The sequence below is a fragment of the Oncorhynchus tshawytscha genome, linkage group LG19, assembly GCF_018296145.1.
Source record: "Oncorhynchus tshawytscha isolate Ot180627B linkage group LG19, Otsh_v2.0, whole genome shotgun sequence".
NCBI lineage: Eukaryota > Metazoa > Chordata > Actinopteri > Salmoniformes > Salmonidae > Oncorhynchus > Oncorhynchus tshawytscha.
Window position 1 is genome coordinate 59440284 of NC_056447.1, and position 19605 is coordinate 59459888.

At 46.0% G+C, this 19605-nt stretch overlaps 1 protein-coding gene across 1 annotated transcript in view; it reads right to left on the reverse strand.

Moving 5' to 3' along the window:
• Positions 1 to 19605, reverse strand: part of LOC112219072 (transient receptor potential cation channel subfamily M member 1-like) — a 136016-nt gene that overhangs the window by 24542 nt on the left and 91869 nt on the right. Inside the window, exons 19-24 of the mRNA XM_042301203.1 lie at positions 17931 to 18053; positions 17289 to 17417; positions 16660 to 16911; positions 15495 to 15669; positions 7171 to 7191; positions 6925 to 7069 (exon numbers count right to left, since the gene is read on the reverse strand). Coding sequence (XP_042157137.1) covers positions 6925 to 7069; positions 7171 to 7191; positions 15495 to 15669; positions 16660 to 16911; positions 17289 to 17417; positions 17931 to 18053 — 845 coding nt within the window. The remainder of the gene's footprint in view (positions 1 to 6924; positions 7070 to 7170; positions 7192 to 15494; positions 15670 to 16659; positions 16912 to 17288; positions 17418 to 17930; positions 18054 to 19605) is intronic.

The following is a 19605-nucleotide window of genomic DNA, read 5'->3' on the forward strand; positions in this document are numbered from 1 at the left end:
TCAATATGAGTGATGGTGTGTGTGTGTGTGTGTGTGTGTGTGTGTGTGTGTGTGTGTGTGTGTGTGTGTGTGTGTGTGTGTATGTACAGTCGTGGCAAAAGGTTTTGAGAATGACACAAATATTAATTTCCACAAAGTTTGCTGCTTCAGTGTCTTTAGATATTTTAGTCAATGATACTATGGAATACTGAAGTATAATTACAAGCATTTCATAAGTGTCAAAGGCTTTTATTGACAATTACATGAAGTTGATGCAAAGAGTCAATATTTTCAGTGTTGACCCTTCTATTTCAAGACCCAGAGGTCCGCCCTGGCATGCTGTCAATCCGCTCTGGCACGCTGTCAATTAACTTCTGGGCCACATCCTGACTGATGGCAGCCCATTCTAGCATAATCAATTCTTGGAGTTTTTCAGAATTTGTGGGTTTTTGTTTGTCCACCAGCCTCTTGAGGATTGACCACAAGTTCTTAATGGAATTAATTTCTGGGGAGTTTCCTGGACATTAACCCAAAATATCAATGGTTTGTTCCCTGAGCCATTTAGTTATCACTTTTGCCTTATGGCAAGGTGCTCCATCATGCTGGAAAAGGCATTGTTCGTCACCAAACTGTTTCTGGATGGTTGGGAGAAGTTGCTCTCGGAGGATGTGTTTTCATGGCTGTGTTCTTTTTTCCGGATGCCCCAAACAATCGGAAAAGGGGATTCATCAGAGAAAATTACTTTACCCCAGTCCTCAGCAGTCCAATCCCTGTACCTTTTGCAGAATATCAGTCTGTCCCCAATGCTTTTGCTGGAGAGAAGTGGCTTCTTTGCTGCCCTTCTTGACACCAGGTCATCCTCCAAAAGTCTTCGACCTCACTGTGCGTGCAGATGCACTCACACCTGCCTGCTGCCATTTCTGAGCAAGCTCTGTACTGGTGGTGCCCCGATCCCGTAGCTGAATCAACTTTAGGAGACGGTCCTGGCGCTTGTTGGACTTTCTTGGGCGCCCTGAAGCCTTCTTCACAACAATTGAACCGCTCTCCTTGAAGTTCTTGATGATCTGATAAATGGTTGATTTAGGTGCAATCTTACTGGCAGCAATATCCTTGCCTGTGAAGCCCTTTTTGTGCAAAGCAATGATGACGGCACGTAACCATGATTGACAGAAAAAGAACAATGATTCCAAGCACCACCCTCCTTTTGAAGCTTCCAGTCTGTTATTCGAACTCAATCAGCATGACAGAGTGATCTCCAGCGATGTCCTCGTCAACACTCACACCTGTGTTAACGAGAGAATCTCTGACATGATGTCAGCTGGTCCTTTTGTGGCAGGGCTGAAATGCAGTGGAAATGTTTTTGGGGGATTCAGTTCATTTGCATGGCAAAGAGGGACTGCAATTAATCTGTTCACTCTTCATAACACATACACATACATATATATATACATATACATACATATACATACATATACATACATATACATACATATACATACATATACATACATATACATACATATACATACATATACATACATATACATACATATACATACATATACATACATATACATACATATACATACATATACACATACATACATATACACATACATACATATACACATACATACATACATACATACATACATACATACATACATACATACATACATACATACATATATATATTTTTGTACCTTTATTTAACTAGGCAAGTCAGTTAAGAACAAATTCTTATTTTCAATGACGGCCTAGGAACAGTGGGTTAACTGCCTGTTCAGGGGCAGAACAACAGACCTTGTCAGCTCGTGGATTTGAACTTGTAACCTTCCGGTTTCTAGTCCAACGCTCTAACCAATGCTCTAACCAGTAGGCTTCCCTGCCGCCCCTGGAGTATATGCAAATTGCCATCATACAACTGAGGCAGCAGACTTTGTGAAAATTAATATTTGTGTCATTTTCAAAACTTTTGGCCACGACTGTAGAAGGTGTGTGTTGGAGTGTCGGTGTAGTATGTGTGAGTGGGTAGAGTCTAGTGAGTGCAAGGGAGTCGGTGCTAAACAATTAAGATTAATTAATTAATTAATTAATTAATTAATTAATTAATTAATTAATTAATTAATTAATAAGGGTGGTCAATGTAATTAGACCGGGTGGCCATTTGATTAACTGTTCAGCAGTCTTATGGCTAGGTAGACGCTTATGGCTAAAAAAAAAAGCTGTTCAGTTGCCTTTTGGTCACAGACTTGGTACCGCTTGACGTGCAGCTAGCAGAGAGAACAGTCTTACCAAGCTGTGATGCAGCCAGTCAATATGATCTTAATGGTAAACTTTTGTGTTAAGCCTGCCCCCGCTCCCCCTCTCTGGCGCTCGAGGGCACCAGGCTGTCCATCATTATGCACACGATCATTACGAGCATCAGCGCTTCATTGGACTCACCTCGACTCATTCACTTTGTTGATTTTCCCCTCAATCTGTCTGTTCCTCAGTTTGATCCCCATGTCAGAATTAATGTCATTTTGTTTACCCTGTCCAGACGCTGTCTTTGTTTTGTTTCATGTCGGTTATTTATTTAATATTCAATCCCTTTAATTGCTTCTCGTCTCCCAGTATCGGTCCTCACAGAATGCTGACACAAATATTGGAGGCATCGGGAGTTTTGTTTTTTGTTCAGCTGGTGATGTCGGGTCCGGGTGCCGCTGCCAAAGGAACCGGGGCTACCTCAGCTGGCTCGTCAGGCTTCCACACCTTAGCTGGCTCAAGAGGTTTCCTTGCCTCGGTTGGCTCGACAGGCTCCCACCCCAAGTCATGCCTCAGTAGGCTCGTCGGGCTACCACATCTCAACCAGCTCGTCGGGCTCCCACACCTCAGCCGGCTCGTTGAGCTCCCACGCCTCAGCTGGGAGCTGTTTGGACCATGATAGGTCCTTAGCGATGTGGACACCAAGGAACTTGAAGCTCTCGACCCTCTCTACTACAGCCCCTTGGTAGTGTTCGGCCCTCCGTTTCCTGTAGTCCACAATCAGTTCCTTTGTCTTACTAATGTTGGGGGAGAGGTTGTTGTCCTGGCTCCACACTTCCAGGTCTTTGACCTCCTCCTCCCTGTAGGCGGTCTCATCGTCGTCAGTGATCAGGCCTACTACTATTGTGTCGCCAGCGAACTTGATGATGGGGTTGGAACTGTATGAGGCCAAGCAGTCATGGGTATACAGGGAATGCAGGAGGGAACTTAGGACGCACCCTTTGGTACTTCATGAAAACGGAAGTGAGCGCTACTGGACGGTTGTCGTTCAGTTCAGTTACCTCCGTTTATTGGGCACAGGGATGATAGCGGACATCTTGAAGCAGGTGGGTATAGTGACCTGAGCTAGGGAGAGATTGAAAATGTCAGAGAATATAACAACCATCTGGTCTGCTCTAAGGGCATGGCTAGAGATGCCAACCGGCTAAAACATTTGAATTACTTCCATACGTCCTCAGTGGAGACTTTTAGTGTGTACCCCACGTTGTCATCGTCGGCAGCTCGGGGTCATTATGCTGCCCCCTTGGCAGCTCGGGGTCATTGTGCTGCCCCCTTGGCAGCTCGGGGTCATTGTGCTGCCCCCTTGGCAGCTCGGGGTCATTGTGCTGCCCCCTCGGCAGCTCGGGTCATTGTGCAGTCTCCATGGCAGCTCAGTGTCATTGTGCAGTCCCCATGGAATCTCAGTGTCATTGTGCTGTCTCCTCGGCAGCTCAGGGTCATTGTGCTCGAATCATGAGAAAAAGGTGTTCAGCTCTTCCGCAAGGGTGGCGTTGGTGACCGTGATGTGGCTGGAATTATTTTTTTTACCTGTGATCGTGAGGAGCCCCTCGAGAGAGCTTCAAGTTTCTCGGAATCCACATCACTAAGGACCTATCATTGTGAAGAGTGCATGACAATATATACATTTATTTTAAAAAATAAAATAATTTCACCTTTATTTAACCAGGTAGGCAAGTTGAGAACATGTTCTCATTTACAATTGCGACCTGGCCAAGATAAAGCAAAGCAGTTCGACACATACAACGACACAGAGTTACACATGGAGTAAAACAAACATACAGTCAATAATACAGTATAAACAAGTCTATATACGATGTGAGCAAATGAGGTGAGGTAAAGGCAAAAAAAGGCCATGGTGGCAAAGTAAATACAATATAGCAAGTAAAACACTGGAATGGTAAATTTACAGTGGAAGAATGTGCAAAGTAGAAATAAAACATCTTCTCAGGAGGCTGAAAAATGTGGCATGATCCTCAAAAAGTTCTACAGTTGCACCATTGAGAGAATCTTGACTGGTTGCATCACCGCTTGGTATGGAAACTGCTTGAATCTGACCGAAAAGCGCTAAAGAGGGTAATGTGTAAAGCCCAGTAAATCACTGGGGCCGAGCTTCCTGTCATCCAGTACCTCTGTAACAGGCAATGTCAGAGGAAGCCATTAAAAAGTGGGACTGCTGAACAGTTAATCAAATTGCTACCCGGACTATTTGCATTAACCCCTTATTTTTTAGCTAGCAGCAGGCAACCTGGTCACAAAAATCAGAAAAGCAATCAAATTAAATCGTTTACCTTTGATGAGCTTTGGATGTTTTCACTCACGAGACTCCCAGTTACATAGCAAATGTTCCTTTTTTCCAAAAACATTATTTTTGTACCCGAAATAAGTCCGTTAGTTCTTCACGTTTGGCTGAGATTTCGACCGGAAATTGCGGTCACGGCATAATATCGACAGAAACATGGCAAACGTTGTTTATAATCAATCCTCAAGGTGTTTTTCAAATACCTATTCGATAATATATCCACCGGGACAGCTGTATTTTCAGTAGGAAAAAGACAGCTACCTCTGTCTATTACGCAATAATTACTCCGAGAGCCCTCAGCCGGACACTTCATATACACTCATTCTTCAACATAAAGGCGTGAAACTAGGTCAAAATTCTGTGGACACCTTGGGGAATACGTAGAAAAAGGAATCTGGCTGATAGCCCATTCACTGCTCAATAGGGACGCTTTCAAAACATGAGTCACTTACTGATTGGATTTTACTCAGGCTTTCGCCTGCAATATCAGTTCTGTTATACTCACATACAATATTTTTACAGTTTTGGAAACTTTAGAGAGTTTTCTATCCTAAGCTGTCAATTATATGCATATTCTAGCATCTTGTCTTGACAAAATAACCTGTTTACTTTGGGAACGTTATTTTTCCAAAAATGAAAATAGTGCCCCCTAGTTTCATTACTCCTCGTTGTGGGCTTGTCAGTAAGGCAAGGTTTACACCTATTTTATTCGGCGCATTTGACAAATAAAAAAATATTTAGCTTAGATTTTTTTTGTTCATACATTGACAAAATTAGGGGGCAGTGGGAAACTTGCCAGAAGTGAACATGGGTAGTACAGTAGTAGCTAGCTAGAATGCATGGGTCATTCACATCATTGCCCTACTATTTAATTAAACAGAGGACATCCAAGAAGGAAAATGTGTAACTTCATTGCAGTAAGGAAATGTTCAATCTATAATTATGTCACACCCTGACCATAGTTTACTTTGTATATTTCTATGTTTTGGTTGGTCAGGGTGTGAGCTGAGTGGGCATTCTATGTTTCATGTCTAGTTTGTCTATTTCTATGTCTGGCCTGATATGGTTCTTAATCAGAGGCAGGTGTTAGTCATTGTCTCTGATTGGGAACCATATTTAGGTAGCCTGGGTTTCACTGTGTGTTTGTGGGTGATTGTTCCTGTCTCTGTGTTTTCAACAGATAGGGCTGTTTCGGTTTTCGTTACGTTTCCACGTTTGTTGTTTTTTGTAGTTTTTGTATTGATTCGTGTTTTACGTTTGTTGATTAAACATGGATCGCAATCTACACGCCGCATTTTGGTCCGACTCTCCTTCACCAAAAGAGAACCGTTACAAATTAGCTAACTAATTAAACTAACATTTATAACTAAAACATACATTTTATTAGCTAGTCAATTTCAAGTTGTTAGCAAGCAAGCTAAAGTTATTAGCTGGCTGGCTTTCTATGGGCTTAACAATGCAAGCTAAAATTAGCTATGTTAGCTACTAGCTAACATTAGTTCCTACTTGCTAGTCAAAGGACGATAACGTTTAACAGGTTGCAGTTGTCTAATGTCACTCATTTTAGTGTACACAGCTTTTTATAACATTTTAAAAATGATGATTTATGTGCCTTATTCAGGATCTTAGCAACAAACGATGTCCGAACTTAGGTTTGCTTTAGCTAGCAAGCTACTGTGTTTGCTTATCCTGGAAGGGCTGGCTGGAAGCAGAAGGGCTGGGACGGTCCTATGTAAAATAATAGATCATGATTCGTTCAATTCAAATCGGGGCTATCCAACCAGCGTAGCCTTGAAGTCTGAGGCCACAGCCCCTTCATTATCGATGCTTCGTGCCAACACATCAAAGCAGCCTTTCCAGACTCTCAAGTCAGAAAGACTGGTGTCAGTCAGACTAGGGACTCTGCTGTTCTAGCACCAAGGGAAGCAGGTTCCACCATTTGGGTGCCAGGACATAGAAGAGTTTTGACTGGGTTGACTAGCTAACCAACTAACCTCCGCCAAACAAAGATAGGTGTAGATGTGGCAACCTCATGAGAGTTTTCTAAAGACAAAGTTATCTGTAGGGTGTGTAGGTGTGGTGTACTTGGGGCCATCTCATGAGAGTTTCCTAAAGACAAAGTTATCTGTAGGGCGTGAGTTTCTGCTGTTGTTTACATGGAAGAAACAAGCCTACATCCCTGAGGTCAGACACAGTAAGTACGAATAACTTGTATCCAACGTTTGTACTAATCTCAGAACCCAGAGTCAAATATTTCCTGCGCCACCTAGCTAGCTCTGTCACAAGAGACTAGTTGTCAACATGGCAATGTAAAAATGTTCCTGTTTTTGTCAACTTACTTGAAGACAGCAATCAACAGGTTGACCAGCAGGATGTTGGCCACCAGTAAATAACAGGCCATGATGGCCGGGGTCAGCCAGGCTCCAGGGATACACGGAGGCAGCTTCTTACCATCCTCATCATACAGGTTCTCACCACACGGCGCTAGGAGGTTAGCGGAAGAAGAACAAGAATGCTTTAGTATTCAAAATAACACTCTCCACATTGCCACTTTGAAAATATACAACTTATTGAAGAATACTCACGGTTGATTTCCATTGCATAGACTTGAAGCAGTTCCAGAAATAAGGAAATAAAGAGAGAGAGGCAGAATAAAAAGGCATGAATACAAAGACAACATACTTATGTCATGGTCAAGACCAGGTGCACATGAAGTCAAAGACTGTCCTTTGTTGCTGAGAGACCAGGTGAAGTCAAAGACTGTCCTAAGCTGCTGAAAGACCAGGTGAAGACAAAGACTGTCCTAAGCTGCTGAAAGACCAGTGAAGACAAAGACTGTCCTAAGCTGCTGAAAGACCAGGTGAAGTCAAAGGCTGTCCTAAGCTGCTGAAATACCAGGTAAAGACAAAGACTCTCCTATGCTGCTGGGAGACCAGGTGAAGACAAAGACTCTCCTATGCTGCTGGGAGACCAGGTGAAGACAAAGACTGTCCTGTGCTGCTGGGAGACCAGGTGAAGTCAAAGACTGTCCGGTGCTGCTGGGAGACCAGGTGAAGTCAAAGACTGTCCTGTGCTGCTGGGAGACCAGGTGAAGACAAAGACTGTCCTGTGCTGCTGGGAGACCAGGTGAAGTCAAAGACTGTCCGGTGCTGCTGGGAGACCAGGTGAAGTCAAAGACTGTCCTAAGCTGCTGAAAGACCAGGTGAAGACTGTCCTAAGCTGCTGAAAGACCAGTGAAGACAAAGACTGTCCTGTGCTGCTGAAAGACCAGGTGAAGTCAAAGACTGTCCTGTTCTGCTGAGAGACCAGATGAAGTCAAAGACTGTCCTGTTCTGCTGAGAGACCAGATGAAGTCAAAGACTGTCCTGTTCTGCTGAGAGACCAGATGAAGTCAAAGACTGTCCTGTTCTGCTGAGAGACCAGATGAAGTCAAAGACTGTCCTGTTCTGCTGAGAGACCAGATGAAGTCAAAGACTGTCCTGTTCTGCTGGGAGACCAGGTGAAGTCAAAGACTGTCCTGTGCTGCTGGGAGACCAGGTGAAGTCAAAGACTGTCCGAAGCTGCTGAAAGACCAGTGAAGACAAAGACTGTCCTAAGCTGCTGGGAGACCAGGTGAAGTCAGACTGTCCTAAGCTGCTGAAAGACCAGTGAAGACAAAGACTGTCCTAAGCTGCTGGGAGACCAGGTGAAGACAAACACTGTCCTGTGCTGCTGAAAGACTAGGTGAAGTCAAGGGCTGTCCTAAGCTGCTGAAATACCAGGTAAAGAAAAAGACTATCCTGTGCTGCTGAAAGACCAGGTGAAGACAAAGACTGTCCTAAGCTGCTGAAAGACCAGTGAAGACAAAGACTGTCCTGTGCTGCTGAAAGACCAGGTGAAGTCAAAGACTGTCCTAAGCTGCTGAAAGACCAGTGAAGACAAAGACTGTCCTGTGCTGCTGGGAGACCAGGTGAAGTCAAAGACTGTCCTGTGCTGCTGGGAGACCAGGTGAAGACAAAGACTGTCCTGTGCTGCTGGGAGACCAGGTGAAGACAACGACTGTCATGTGCTGCTGGGAGACCAGGTGAAGTCAAAGACTGTCCTGTGCTGCTGAAAGACCAGGTAAAGACAAAGACTGTCCTGTGCTGCTGAAAGACCAGGTGAAGACAAAGACTGTCCTAAGCTGCTGGGAGACCAGGTGAAGTCAAAGACTGTCCTGTGCTGCTGAAAGACCAGTGAAGACAAAGACTGTCCTGTGCTGCTGAAAGACCAGGTGAAGTCAAAGACTGTCCTAAGCTGCTGAAAGACCAGTGAAGACAAAGACTGTCCTAAGCTGCTGGGAGACCAGGTGAAGTCAAAGACTGTCCTGTTCTGCTGAGAGACCAGGTGAAGACAAAGACTGTCCTGTGCTGCTGGGAGACCAGGTGAAGTCAAAGACTGTCCTGTGCTGCTGAAAGACCAGGTGAAGTCAAAGACTGTCCTGTGCTGCTGAAAGACCAGGTGAAGACAAAGACTGTCCTGTGCTGCTGAAAGACCAGGTGAAGACAAAGACTGTCCTGTGCTGCTGAAAGACCAGTGAAGACAAAGACTGTCCTAAGCTGCTGGGAGACCAGGTGAAGTCAGACTGCCCTAAGCTGTTGAAAGACCAGGTGAAGACAAAGACTGTCCTGTGCTGCTGGGAGACCAGGTGAAGTCAAAGACTGTCCTGTGCTGCTGAAAGACCAGGTGAAGTCAAAGACTGTCCGGTGCTGCTGAAAGACCAGTGAAGACAAAGACTGTCCTAAGCTGCTGGGAGACCAGGTGAAGTCAAAGACTGTCCTGTTCTGCTGAGAAACCAGGTGAAGTCAAAGACTGTCCTGTGCTGCTGGGAGACCAGGTGAAGACAAAGACTCTCCTGTGCTGCTGGGAGACCAGGTGAAGTCAAAGACTGTCCTGTGCTGCTGGGAGACCAGGTGAAGTCAAAGACTCTCCTGTGTTGCTGGGGGACCAGGTGAGGACAAAGACTGTCCTGTGCTGCTGGGAGACCAGGTGAAGTCAAAGACTGTCCTGTTCTGCTGAGAGACCAGATGAAGTCAAAGACTGTCCTGTTCTGCTGAGAGACCAGATGAAGTCAAAGACTGTCCTGTTCTGCTGAGAGACCAGGTGAAGTCAAAGACTGTCCTGTGCTGCTGGGAGACCAGGTGAAGTCAAAGACTGTCCTGTGCTGCTGAAAGACCAGGTGAAGACAAAGACTGTCCTAAGCTGCTGAAAGACCAGGTGAAGACAAAGACTATCCTGTGCTGCTGGGAGACCAGGTGAAGACAAAGACTGTCCTGTGCTGCTGAAAGACCAGGTGAAGTCAAAGGCTGTCCTAAGCTGCTGAAATACCAGGTAAAGAAAAAGACTATCCTGTGCTGCTGAAAGACCAGGTGAAGACAAAGACTGTCCTGTGCTGCTGAAAGACCAGATGAAGTCAAAGACTGTCCTGTTCTGCTGAGAGACCAGATGAAGTCAAAGACTGTCCTGTTCTGCTGGGAGACCAGGTGAAGTCAAAGACTGTCCTGTGCTGCTGAAAGACCAGTGAAGACAAAGACTGTCCTAAGCTGCTGAAAGACCAGGTGAAGTCAAAGACTGCCCTAAGCTGTTGAAAGACCAGGTGAAGACAAAGACTGTCCTGTGCTGCTGGGAGACCAGGTGAAGTCAAAGACTGTCCTGTTCTGCTGGGAGACCAGGTGAAGTCAAAGACTGTCCTGTGCTGCTGGGAGACCAGGTGAAGTCAAAGACTGTCCTGTGCTGCTGGGAGACCAGGTGAAGACAAAGACTGTCCTGTGCTGCTGGGGACCAGGTGAAGACAAAGACTGTCCTGTGCTGCTGGGAGACCAGGTGAAGTCAAAGACTGTCCTGTGCTGCTGGGAGACCAGGTGAAGTCAAAGACTGTCCTGTGCTGCTGGGAGACCAGGTGAAGACAAAGACTCTCCTGTGCTGCTGGGAGACCAGGTGAAGACAATGACTGTCCTGTGCTGCTGAAAGACCAGGTGAAGTCAAAGACTGTCCTGTGCTGCTGAAAGACCAGTGAAGACAAAGACTGTCCTAAGCTGCTGGGGGACCAGGTGAAGACAAAGACTGTCCTGTGCTGCTGGGAGACCAGGTGAAGTCAAAGACTGTCCTGTGCTGCTGGGGACCAGACTGTCCTGTGCTGTGAAGACAGGTGAAGTCAAAGACTGTCCTGTGCTGCTGGGAGACCAGGTGAAGTCAAAGACTGTCCTAAGCTGCTGGGGACCAGGTGAAGACAAAGACTGTCCTGTGCTGCTGGGAGACCAGGTGAAGTCAAAGACTGTCCTGTGCTGCTGGGAGACCAGGTGAAGTCAAAGACTGTCCTGTGCTGCTGAAAGACCAGTGAAGACAAAGACTGTCCTAAGCTGCTGGGGGACCAGGTGAAGACAAAGACTGTCCTGTGCTGCTGGGAGACCAGGTGAAGTCAAAGACTGTCCTGTGCTGCTGGGAGACCAGGTGAAGTCAAAGACTGTCCTGTGCTGTTGGGAGACCAGGTGAAGACAAAGACTCTCCTGTGCTGCTGGGAGACCAGGTGAAGACAATGACTGTCCTAAGCTGCTGAAAGACCAGGTGAATTCGAAGACTGTCCTGTGCTGCTGGGAGAACAGGTGAAGTCAAAGACTGTCCTAAGCTGCTGAAAGACCAGGTGAAAGACCAGGTGAAGTCTAAGACTGCCCTAAGCTGTTGAAAGACCAGGTGAAGACAAAGACTGTCCTGTGCTGCTGGGAGACCAGGTGAAGTCAAAGACTGTCCTGTGCTGCTGAAAGACCAGGTGAAGTCAAAGACTGTCCTGTGCTGCTGAAAGACCAGTGAAGACAAAGACTGTACTAAGCTGCTGGGAGACCAGGTGAAGTAAAATACTATCCTGTGCTGCTGGGAGACCAGGTGAAGTAAAATACTGTCCTGTGCTGCTGGGAGACCAGGTGAAGTCAAAGACTGTCCTGTTCTGCTGAGAGACCAGGTGAAGTCAAAGACTGTCCTGTGCTGCTGGGAGACCAGGTGAAGTCAAAGACTGTCCTGTGCTGCTGGGAGACCAGGTGAAGACAAAGACTCTCCTGTGCTGCTGGGAGACCAGGTGAAGACAAAGACTCTCCTGTGCTGCTGGGAGACCAGGTGAAGACAATGACTGTCCTGTGCTGCTGAAAGACCAGTTGAAGACAAAGAATGTCCTAAGCTGCTGAAAGACCAGGTGAATTCGAAGACTGTCCTGTGCTGCTAGGAGAACAGGTGAAGTCAAAGACTGTCCGAAGATGCTGAAAGACCAGTGAAGACAAAGACTGTCCTAAGCTGCTGGGAGACCAGGTGAAGTCAGACTGTCCTAAGCTGCTGAAAGACCAGGTGAAAGACCAGGTGAAGTCTAAGACTGCCCTAAGCTGTTGAAAGACCAGGTGAAGACAAAGACTGTCATGTGCTGCTGGGAGACCAGGTGAAGTCAAAGACTGTCCTGTGCTGCTGAGAGACCAGGTGAAGTCAAAGACTGTCCTGTTCTGCTGGGAGACCAGGTGAAGTCTAAGACTGCCCTAAGCTGTTGAAAGACCAGGTGAAGACAAAAACTGTCCTGTGCTGCTGGGAGACCAGGTGAAGTCAAAGACTGTCCTGTGCTGCTGGGAGACCAGGTGAAGTCAAAGACTGTCCTGTGCTGCTGAAAGACCAGGTGAAGACAATGACTGTCCTGTGCTGCTGAAAGACCAGGTGAAGTCAAAGACTGTCCTGTGCTGCTGAAAGACCAGTGAAGTCAAAGACTGCCCTAAGATGTTGAAAGACCAGGTGAAGACAAAGACTGTCCTGTGCTGCTGGGAGACCAGGTGAGGTCAAATAATGTCCTGTGCTGCTGAAAGACCAGGTGAAGTCAAAGACTGTCCTGTGCTGCTGAAAGACCAGGTGAAGACAAAGACTGTCCTAAGCTGCTGGGAGACCAGGTGAAGACAAAGACTGTCTTGTGCTGCTGAAAGACCAGGTGAAGTCAAAGGCTGTCCTAAGCTGCTGAAAGACCAGGTGAAGACAAAGACTGTCCTAAGCTGCTGAAAGACCAGTGAAGACAAAGACTGTCCTGTGCTGCTGAAAGACCAGGTGAAGTCAAAGACTGTCCTAAGCTGCTGAAAGACCAGGTGAAGACAAAGACTGTCCTAAGCTGCTGAGAGACCAGGTGAAGTCAAAGACTGTCCTAAGCTGCTGAAAGACCAGGTGAAGACAAAGACTGTCCTAAGCTGCTGAAAGACCAGTGAAGACAAAGACTGTCCTGTGCTGCTGAAAGACCAGGTGAAGACAAAGACTGTCCTAAGCTGCTGGGAGACCAGGTGAAAGACCAGGTGAAGTCTAAGACTGCCCTAAGCTGTTGAAAGACCAGGTGAAGACAAAGACTGTCCTGAGCTGCTGGGAGACCAGGTGAAGTAAAATACTGTCCTGTTCTGCTGAGAGACCAGGTGAAGTCAAAGGCTGTCCTAAGCTGCTGAAAGACCAGGTGAAGTCAAAGGCTGTCCTAAGCTGCTGAAAGACCAGGTGAAGACAAAGACTGTCCTAAGCTGCTGGGAGACCAGGTGAAGTCAGACTGTCCTAAGCTGCTGAAAGACCAGGTGAAGTCTAAGACTGCCCTAAGCTGTTGAAAGACCAGGTGAAGACAAAGACTGTACTAAGCTGCTGGGAGACCAGGTGAAGTAAAATACTATCCTGTGCTGCTGGGAGACCAGGTGAAGTAAAATACTCTCCTGTGTTGCTGGGGTACCAGGTGAAGACAAAGACTGTCCTAAGCTGCTGAAAGACCAGGTGAAGACAAAGACTGTCCTGTGCTGCTGAAAGACCAGGTGAAGTCAAAGACTGTCCGAAGCTGCTGAAAGACCATGTGAAGACAAAGACTATCCTGTGCTGCTGGGAGACCAGGTGAAGACAAAGACTGTCCTGTGCTGCTGAAAGACCAGGTGAAGTCAAAGGCTGTCCTAAGCTGCTGAAAGACCATGTGAAGACAAAGACTATCCTGTGCTGCTGAAAGACCAGGTGAAGACAAAGACTGTCCTGTGCTCCTGAGAGACCAGGTGAAGTCAAAGACTGTCCTAAGCTGCTGAAAGACCAGGTGAAGACAAAGACTGCCCTAAGCTGCTGAAAGACCAGGTGAAGTCAAAGACTGTCCTAAGCTGCTGAAAGACCAGGTGAAGTCAAAGACTGTCCGAAGCTGCTGAAGGGACCAGTGAAGACAAAGACTGTCCTAAGCTGCTGGGAGACCAGGTGAAGTCAAAGACTGTCCTGTGCTGCTGGGAGACCAGTTGAAGACAAAGACTGTCCTGTGCTGCTGGGAGACCAGGTGAAGTCAAAGACTGTCCTGTGCTGCTGGGAGACCAGGTGAAGTCAAAGACTGTCCTAAGCTGCTGAAAGACCAGGTGAAGACAAAGACTGTCCTAAGCTGCTGAAAGACCAGCAAAGACAAAGACTGTCCTGTGCTGCTGAAAGACCATGTGAAGTCAAAGGTTGTCCTAAGCTGCTGAAAGACCAGGTGAAGACAAAGACTGTCCTAAGCTGCTGAAAGACCAGTGAAGACAAAGACTGTCCAAAGCTGCTGAAAGACCAGTGAAGACAAAGCTGCTGCTGGGAGACCAGGTGAAGTCAAAGACTGTCCTGTTCTGCTGAGAAACCAGGTGAAGTCAAAGACTGTCCTGTGCTGCTGGGAGACCAGGTGAAGACAAAGACTGTCCTGTGCTGCTGGGAGACCAGGTGAAGACAAAGACTGTCCTGTGCTGCTGGGAGACCAGGTGAAGACAATGACTGTCCTGTGCTGCTTAAAGATCAGGTGAAGACAAAGAATGTCCTAAGCTGCTGAAAGACCGGGTGAATTCGAAGACTGTCCTGTGCTGCTGGGAGAACAGGTGAAGTCAAAGACTGTCCTGTGCTGCTACAAGACCAGTGAAGACAAAGACTGTCCTAAGCTGCTGGGAGACCAGGTGAAGTAAAATACTGTCCTGTGCTGCTGGGAGACCAGGTGAAGGAAAATACTGTCCTGTGCTGCTGGGAGACCATGTGAAGTCAAAGACTGTCCTGTTCTGCTGAGAGACCAGGTGAAGACAAAGACAGTGCTAAGCTGCTGGGGGACCAGGTAAAGACAAAGACTGTCCTGTGCTGCTGGGAGACCAGGTGAAGTCAAAGACTGTCCTGTGCTGCTGGGAGACCAGGTGAAGACAAAGACTGTCCTGTGCTGCTGGGAGACCAGGTGAAGTCAAAGACTGTCCTGTGCTGCTGGGAGACCAGGTGAAGTCAAAGACTGTCCTGTTCTGCTGAGAGACCAGGTGAAGACAAAGACTGTCCTAAGCTGCTGGGAGACCAGGTGAAGACAAAGACTGTCCTGTGCTGCTGGGAGACCAGGTGAAGTCAAAGACTGTCCTGTGCTGCTGGGAGACCAGGTGAAGACAAAGACTGTCCTGTGCTGCTGGGAGACCAGGTGAAGACAAAGACTGTCCTGTGCTGCTGGGAGACCAGGTGAAGTCAAAGACTGTCCTGTGCTGCTGGGAGACCAGGTGAAGACAAAGACTGTCCTGTGCTGCTGGGAGACCAGGTGAAGACAAAGACTCTCCTGTGCTGCTGGGGGCCCAGGTGAAGTCAAAGACTGTCCTGTGCTGCTGGGGACCAGGTGAAGTCAAAGACTGTCCTGTGCTGCTGACTGTCATGTGCTGCTGGGAGACCAGGTGAAGACAAAGACTGTCATGTGCTGCTGGGAGACCAGGTGAAGTAAAATACTGTCCTGTGCTGCTGGGAGACCAGGTGAAGACGGAGACTGTTCTGTGCTACTGGGAGACCAGGTGATGTCAAAAACACATTTTGGATAAATACAGGACAGATCAAAACATGGGCAAACAGGACAGATCATCTGCCCGTGAAACAGGAAACAGAATCTTACTATAAATCTGAGTCTTACGGTCGATCGAGTCAGCAAACACCTCTCCATAGATCATCCAGTAGGGCATGTAGAAGATGTTCCTGGCCAAACGCCATGTTGGCTCCTCATCAGGGTGCAAGATGGCCTGCCGCGACACCCCGAAACTCATCAACACCACCAACATGATTATCACGAAGTACAGCATGTCGATCATCTACAGAACATAGAACACAGCATGTTAATCATTCTAATATAGAACACAGCATGTTAATCATTCTAATAATCAACACAGCATGTTAATCATTCTAATATAGAACACAGCATGTTAATCATTCTAATACAGAACACAGCATGTTAATCATTCTAATATACAACACAGCATGTTAATCATTCTAATATAGAACACAGCATGTTAATCATTCTAATACACAACACAGCATGTTAATCATTCTAATATACAACACAGCATGTTAATCATTCTAATATAGAACACAGCATGTTAATCATTCTAATATAGATCAAAGAACACAGCATGTCAGTCATTCTAATATAGAACACAGCATGTTAATCATTCTAATATAGAACACAGCATGTTAATTATTCTAAAATAGAACATAGAACACAGCATGTTAATCATTCTAATATAGAACATAGAACACAGCATGTCAGTCATTCTAATATAGAACATAGAACACAGCATGTTAATAATTCTAATATAGAACATAGAACACAGCATGTTAATCATTCTAATATAGAACATGGAACACAGCATACTAATCATTGTAATTTGGAACATAGAATGTCAGTCATCTGGATTAAATGATTTATAATTAAGCCAATGGGATGCCATTATTTGTTTTGTTTCTAACATGTCCTCAACATCTGGAGCAGTACCCTCCTCCCCTTCCTCATCTGGTATCTTCAGAGGTAGTAGGCCTCAAGACAAGCAGACTGAGTATCTTCTGTATGGGGGGCTAACCCCCTGTAACCTGTGCTGTATGACAATACTTTTTTATTGGGGAATATTAGTGATGTAAGATGAGGAGAAAGCAGCTGGATGAAGTTATAAAACCACCATAGTAATAATCTTTCAGGATTTGTTGTGGTTTTATCCACTATAATATTTCATGTATGTAATGTTGTCTCTGGAGCAGCCTACTAACTTTGAAATATCAAACAAAAATCAATCAATCAATGATGTTACCATTTTCCCAATCATCATGACATAGGGTCCCAGGTACTTGTTGACCCCGAAGATGTCGAGCACCCTGATGTACCAGAAGATGATGTCTATGCAGTAGATGACACGTCCGATGCCCAGGAGGGGTTCGTTCTGCAGCCTCAGCAGAAGGCCAACCAGGAAGGTGGAGATGGCTGCCAGGTCAGTGATGTTCCAGACCTCTTGCAGCCATACGTTGATCTTCTGCTTCAGCTTCCCAGGCTCTGACATCAGGATCTATGGGTCAAATTCAAAGTAAGGCTCTGACATCAGGATCTATGGGTTAAGGTCGAAGTTAGTAAGTAAGCCTTGTCTGAGCCAGAACCGGGCATGGGGTAGGATGTCCTATTTCTGTAGCGAAACATCTTGATGTAAACTACACCCTGTCTGACTTCAGGGTCGATGAAGGAAGTACAAAGCATCAATCAATGCTCACATACAGTACAGTTGCATCTGAAATAGCCTATTACCTATAACGTATTTATATAGGAGGTAAGATGGTATATAGTGCACTATAGATGCAATATTGTTGGGAATATTTTATTTTCAGCTGAGAATGAATTCCCCAAGCTTACTTGAATTTGACTTTGAACTTAAACTTGTTTCTAATTTACCTGTCTGACTTTCTCGAAGCCGAGCGTTAGGATGTAGGCAATGACGGTCCACTCCTGGATGGACGGCCATCGCTCCATCTTCACCAGGATTATGTAGTTATACAGCATCAGGTAGCCCAGGTAGGAGATCTAACAGAGAAATAGATAGACCACATAACATAACACAACATGCCGCTAGACATCAGGTAGCCCAGGTAGGTCTGTTTAGTGTTTAATTAGGATCAGGTAGGAGGTCTGTTTAGTGTTTTATTAGGATCAGGTAGGAGGTCTGTTTAGTGTTTTATTAGGATCAGGTAGGAGGTCTGTTTAGTGTTTTATTAGGATCAGGTAGGAGGTATGTTTAGTGTTTTATTAGAATCAGGTAGGAGGTATGTTTAGTGTTTTATTAGGATCAGGTAGGAGGTCAGTTTAGTGTTTTATTAGGATCAGGTAGGAGGTCAGTTTAGTGTTTTTTTAGGATCCGGTAGGAGGTCAGTTTAGTGTTTTTTTAGGATCCGGTAGGAGGTCTGTTTAGTGTTTTATTAGGATCAGGTAGGAGGTCTGTTTAGTGTTTTTTTAGGATCAGGTAGGAGGTCTGTTTAGTGTTTTATTAGGATCAGGTAGGAGGTCTGTATACTATTTTATTACTGTAGTGATACTTACGGTGTTGAACCAGAACTTGGTGAACGGGGCATCATAGAACTCATAGATCCTCCGTCCAATGGGCTTCCTCCTGACATTACTGCTGCCCTCCTCTTCATCCCCCTTCCTTGACACAACGTCATCCTGAAACAATAAATTGATCAATCAACCAATAAATCAATCAATACAAAATAATACCAGGAATCACTGGTACTAGGGGCCTATCTGTTACCCTGTTATTATTGGCCTATCGGCCTCCCTGTTACCCTGTTATTATCGGCCTACCTGTTACCTTGTTACTATCAAATAAAATAAAATGTTATTGGTTGCATACACATGGTTAGCAGATGTTAATGCGAGTGTAGCAAAATTCTTGTGCTTCTAGTTCCGACCGTGCAGTAGTATGTAACAAGTAATCTAACAATTTCACGACAAATACCTTATACACACACAAGTGTAAAGGAATGATTAAGAATATGTACATATAAATATATGGATGAGCGATGGCCGAACGGCATAGGCAAGATGCAGTAGATGGTACAGATTACAGTATACACATATGAGATGAGTAATGTAGTGTATGTAAACATTATATAAAGTGACATTGTTTAAGTGACTAGAGAACTTTATTACATCCAATTATTTAATTATTAAAGTGGCTAGAGATTGAGTGTGTATGTTGGCAGAAGCCACTCAATGTTAGTGATGGCTGTTTAACAGTCTGATGGCTTTGAGATAGAAGCTGTTTTTCAGTCTCTCGGTCCCAGCTTTGATGCACCTGTACTGACCTCGCCTTCTGGATGATAGCGGGGTGAACAGGCAGTGGCTCGGGTGGTTGTTGTCCTTGATGATCTTTATGGCCTTCCTGTGACATCGGGTGGTGTAGGTGTCCTGGAGGGCAGGTAGTTTGCCCCCGGTGATGTGTTGTGCAGACCTCACTACCCTCTGGAGAGCCTTACGGTTGTGGGCGGAGCAGTTACCGTACCACGCGGTGATACAGCCCGACAGGATGCTCTCTATTGTGCATCTGTAAAGGTTTGAGTGCTTTTGTTGACAAGCTAAATTTCTTCAGCCTCCTGAGGTTTGAGAGGCGCTGTTGTGCCTTCTTCACCATGCTGTCTGTGTGGGTGGACCAATTCAGTTTGTCCGTGATGTGTACGCCGAGGAACTTAAAACTTACTACCCTCTCCACTACTGTCCCGTCGATGTGGATAGGGGTGTGCTCCCTCTGCTGTTTCCAGAAGTCCACAGTCATCTCCTTTGTTTTGTTGACGTTGAGTGTGAGGTTATTTTCCTGACAGGGCCCTCACCTCCCTGTAGGCTGTCTCCTTGTTGTTGGGAATCAAGCCTACCACTGTAGTGTTGTCTGCAAACTTGATGATTGAGTTGGAGGCGTGCATGGCCATGGGTGAACAGGGAGTACAGGTGGGGCCCCAGTGTGCTTGTGGGGCCCCAGTGTTGAGGATCAGCGGGGTGGAGATGTTTCCTACCCTCACCACCTGGGGGCGGCCCGTCAAAGTCCAGGACTCAGTTGCACAGGGCGGGGTTGAGACCCAGGGTCTCGAGCTTAATGGCAAGTTTGGAGGGTACTATGGTGTTAAATGCTGAGCAGATGGATTAGGGCGGTGTGCAGTGTGGTTGCGATTGTGTCGTCTGTTGACCTATTGGGGAAGTGAGCAAATTGGAGTGGGTCTAG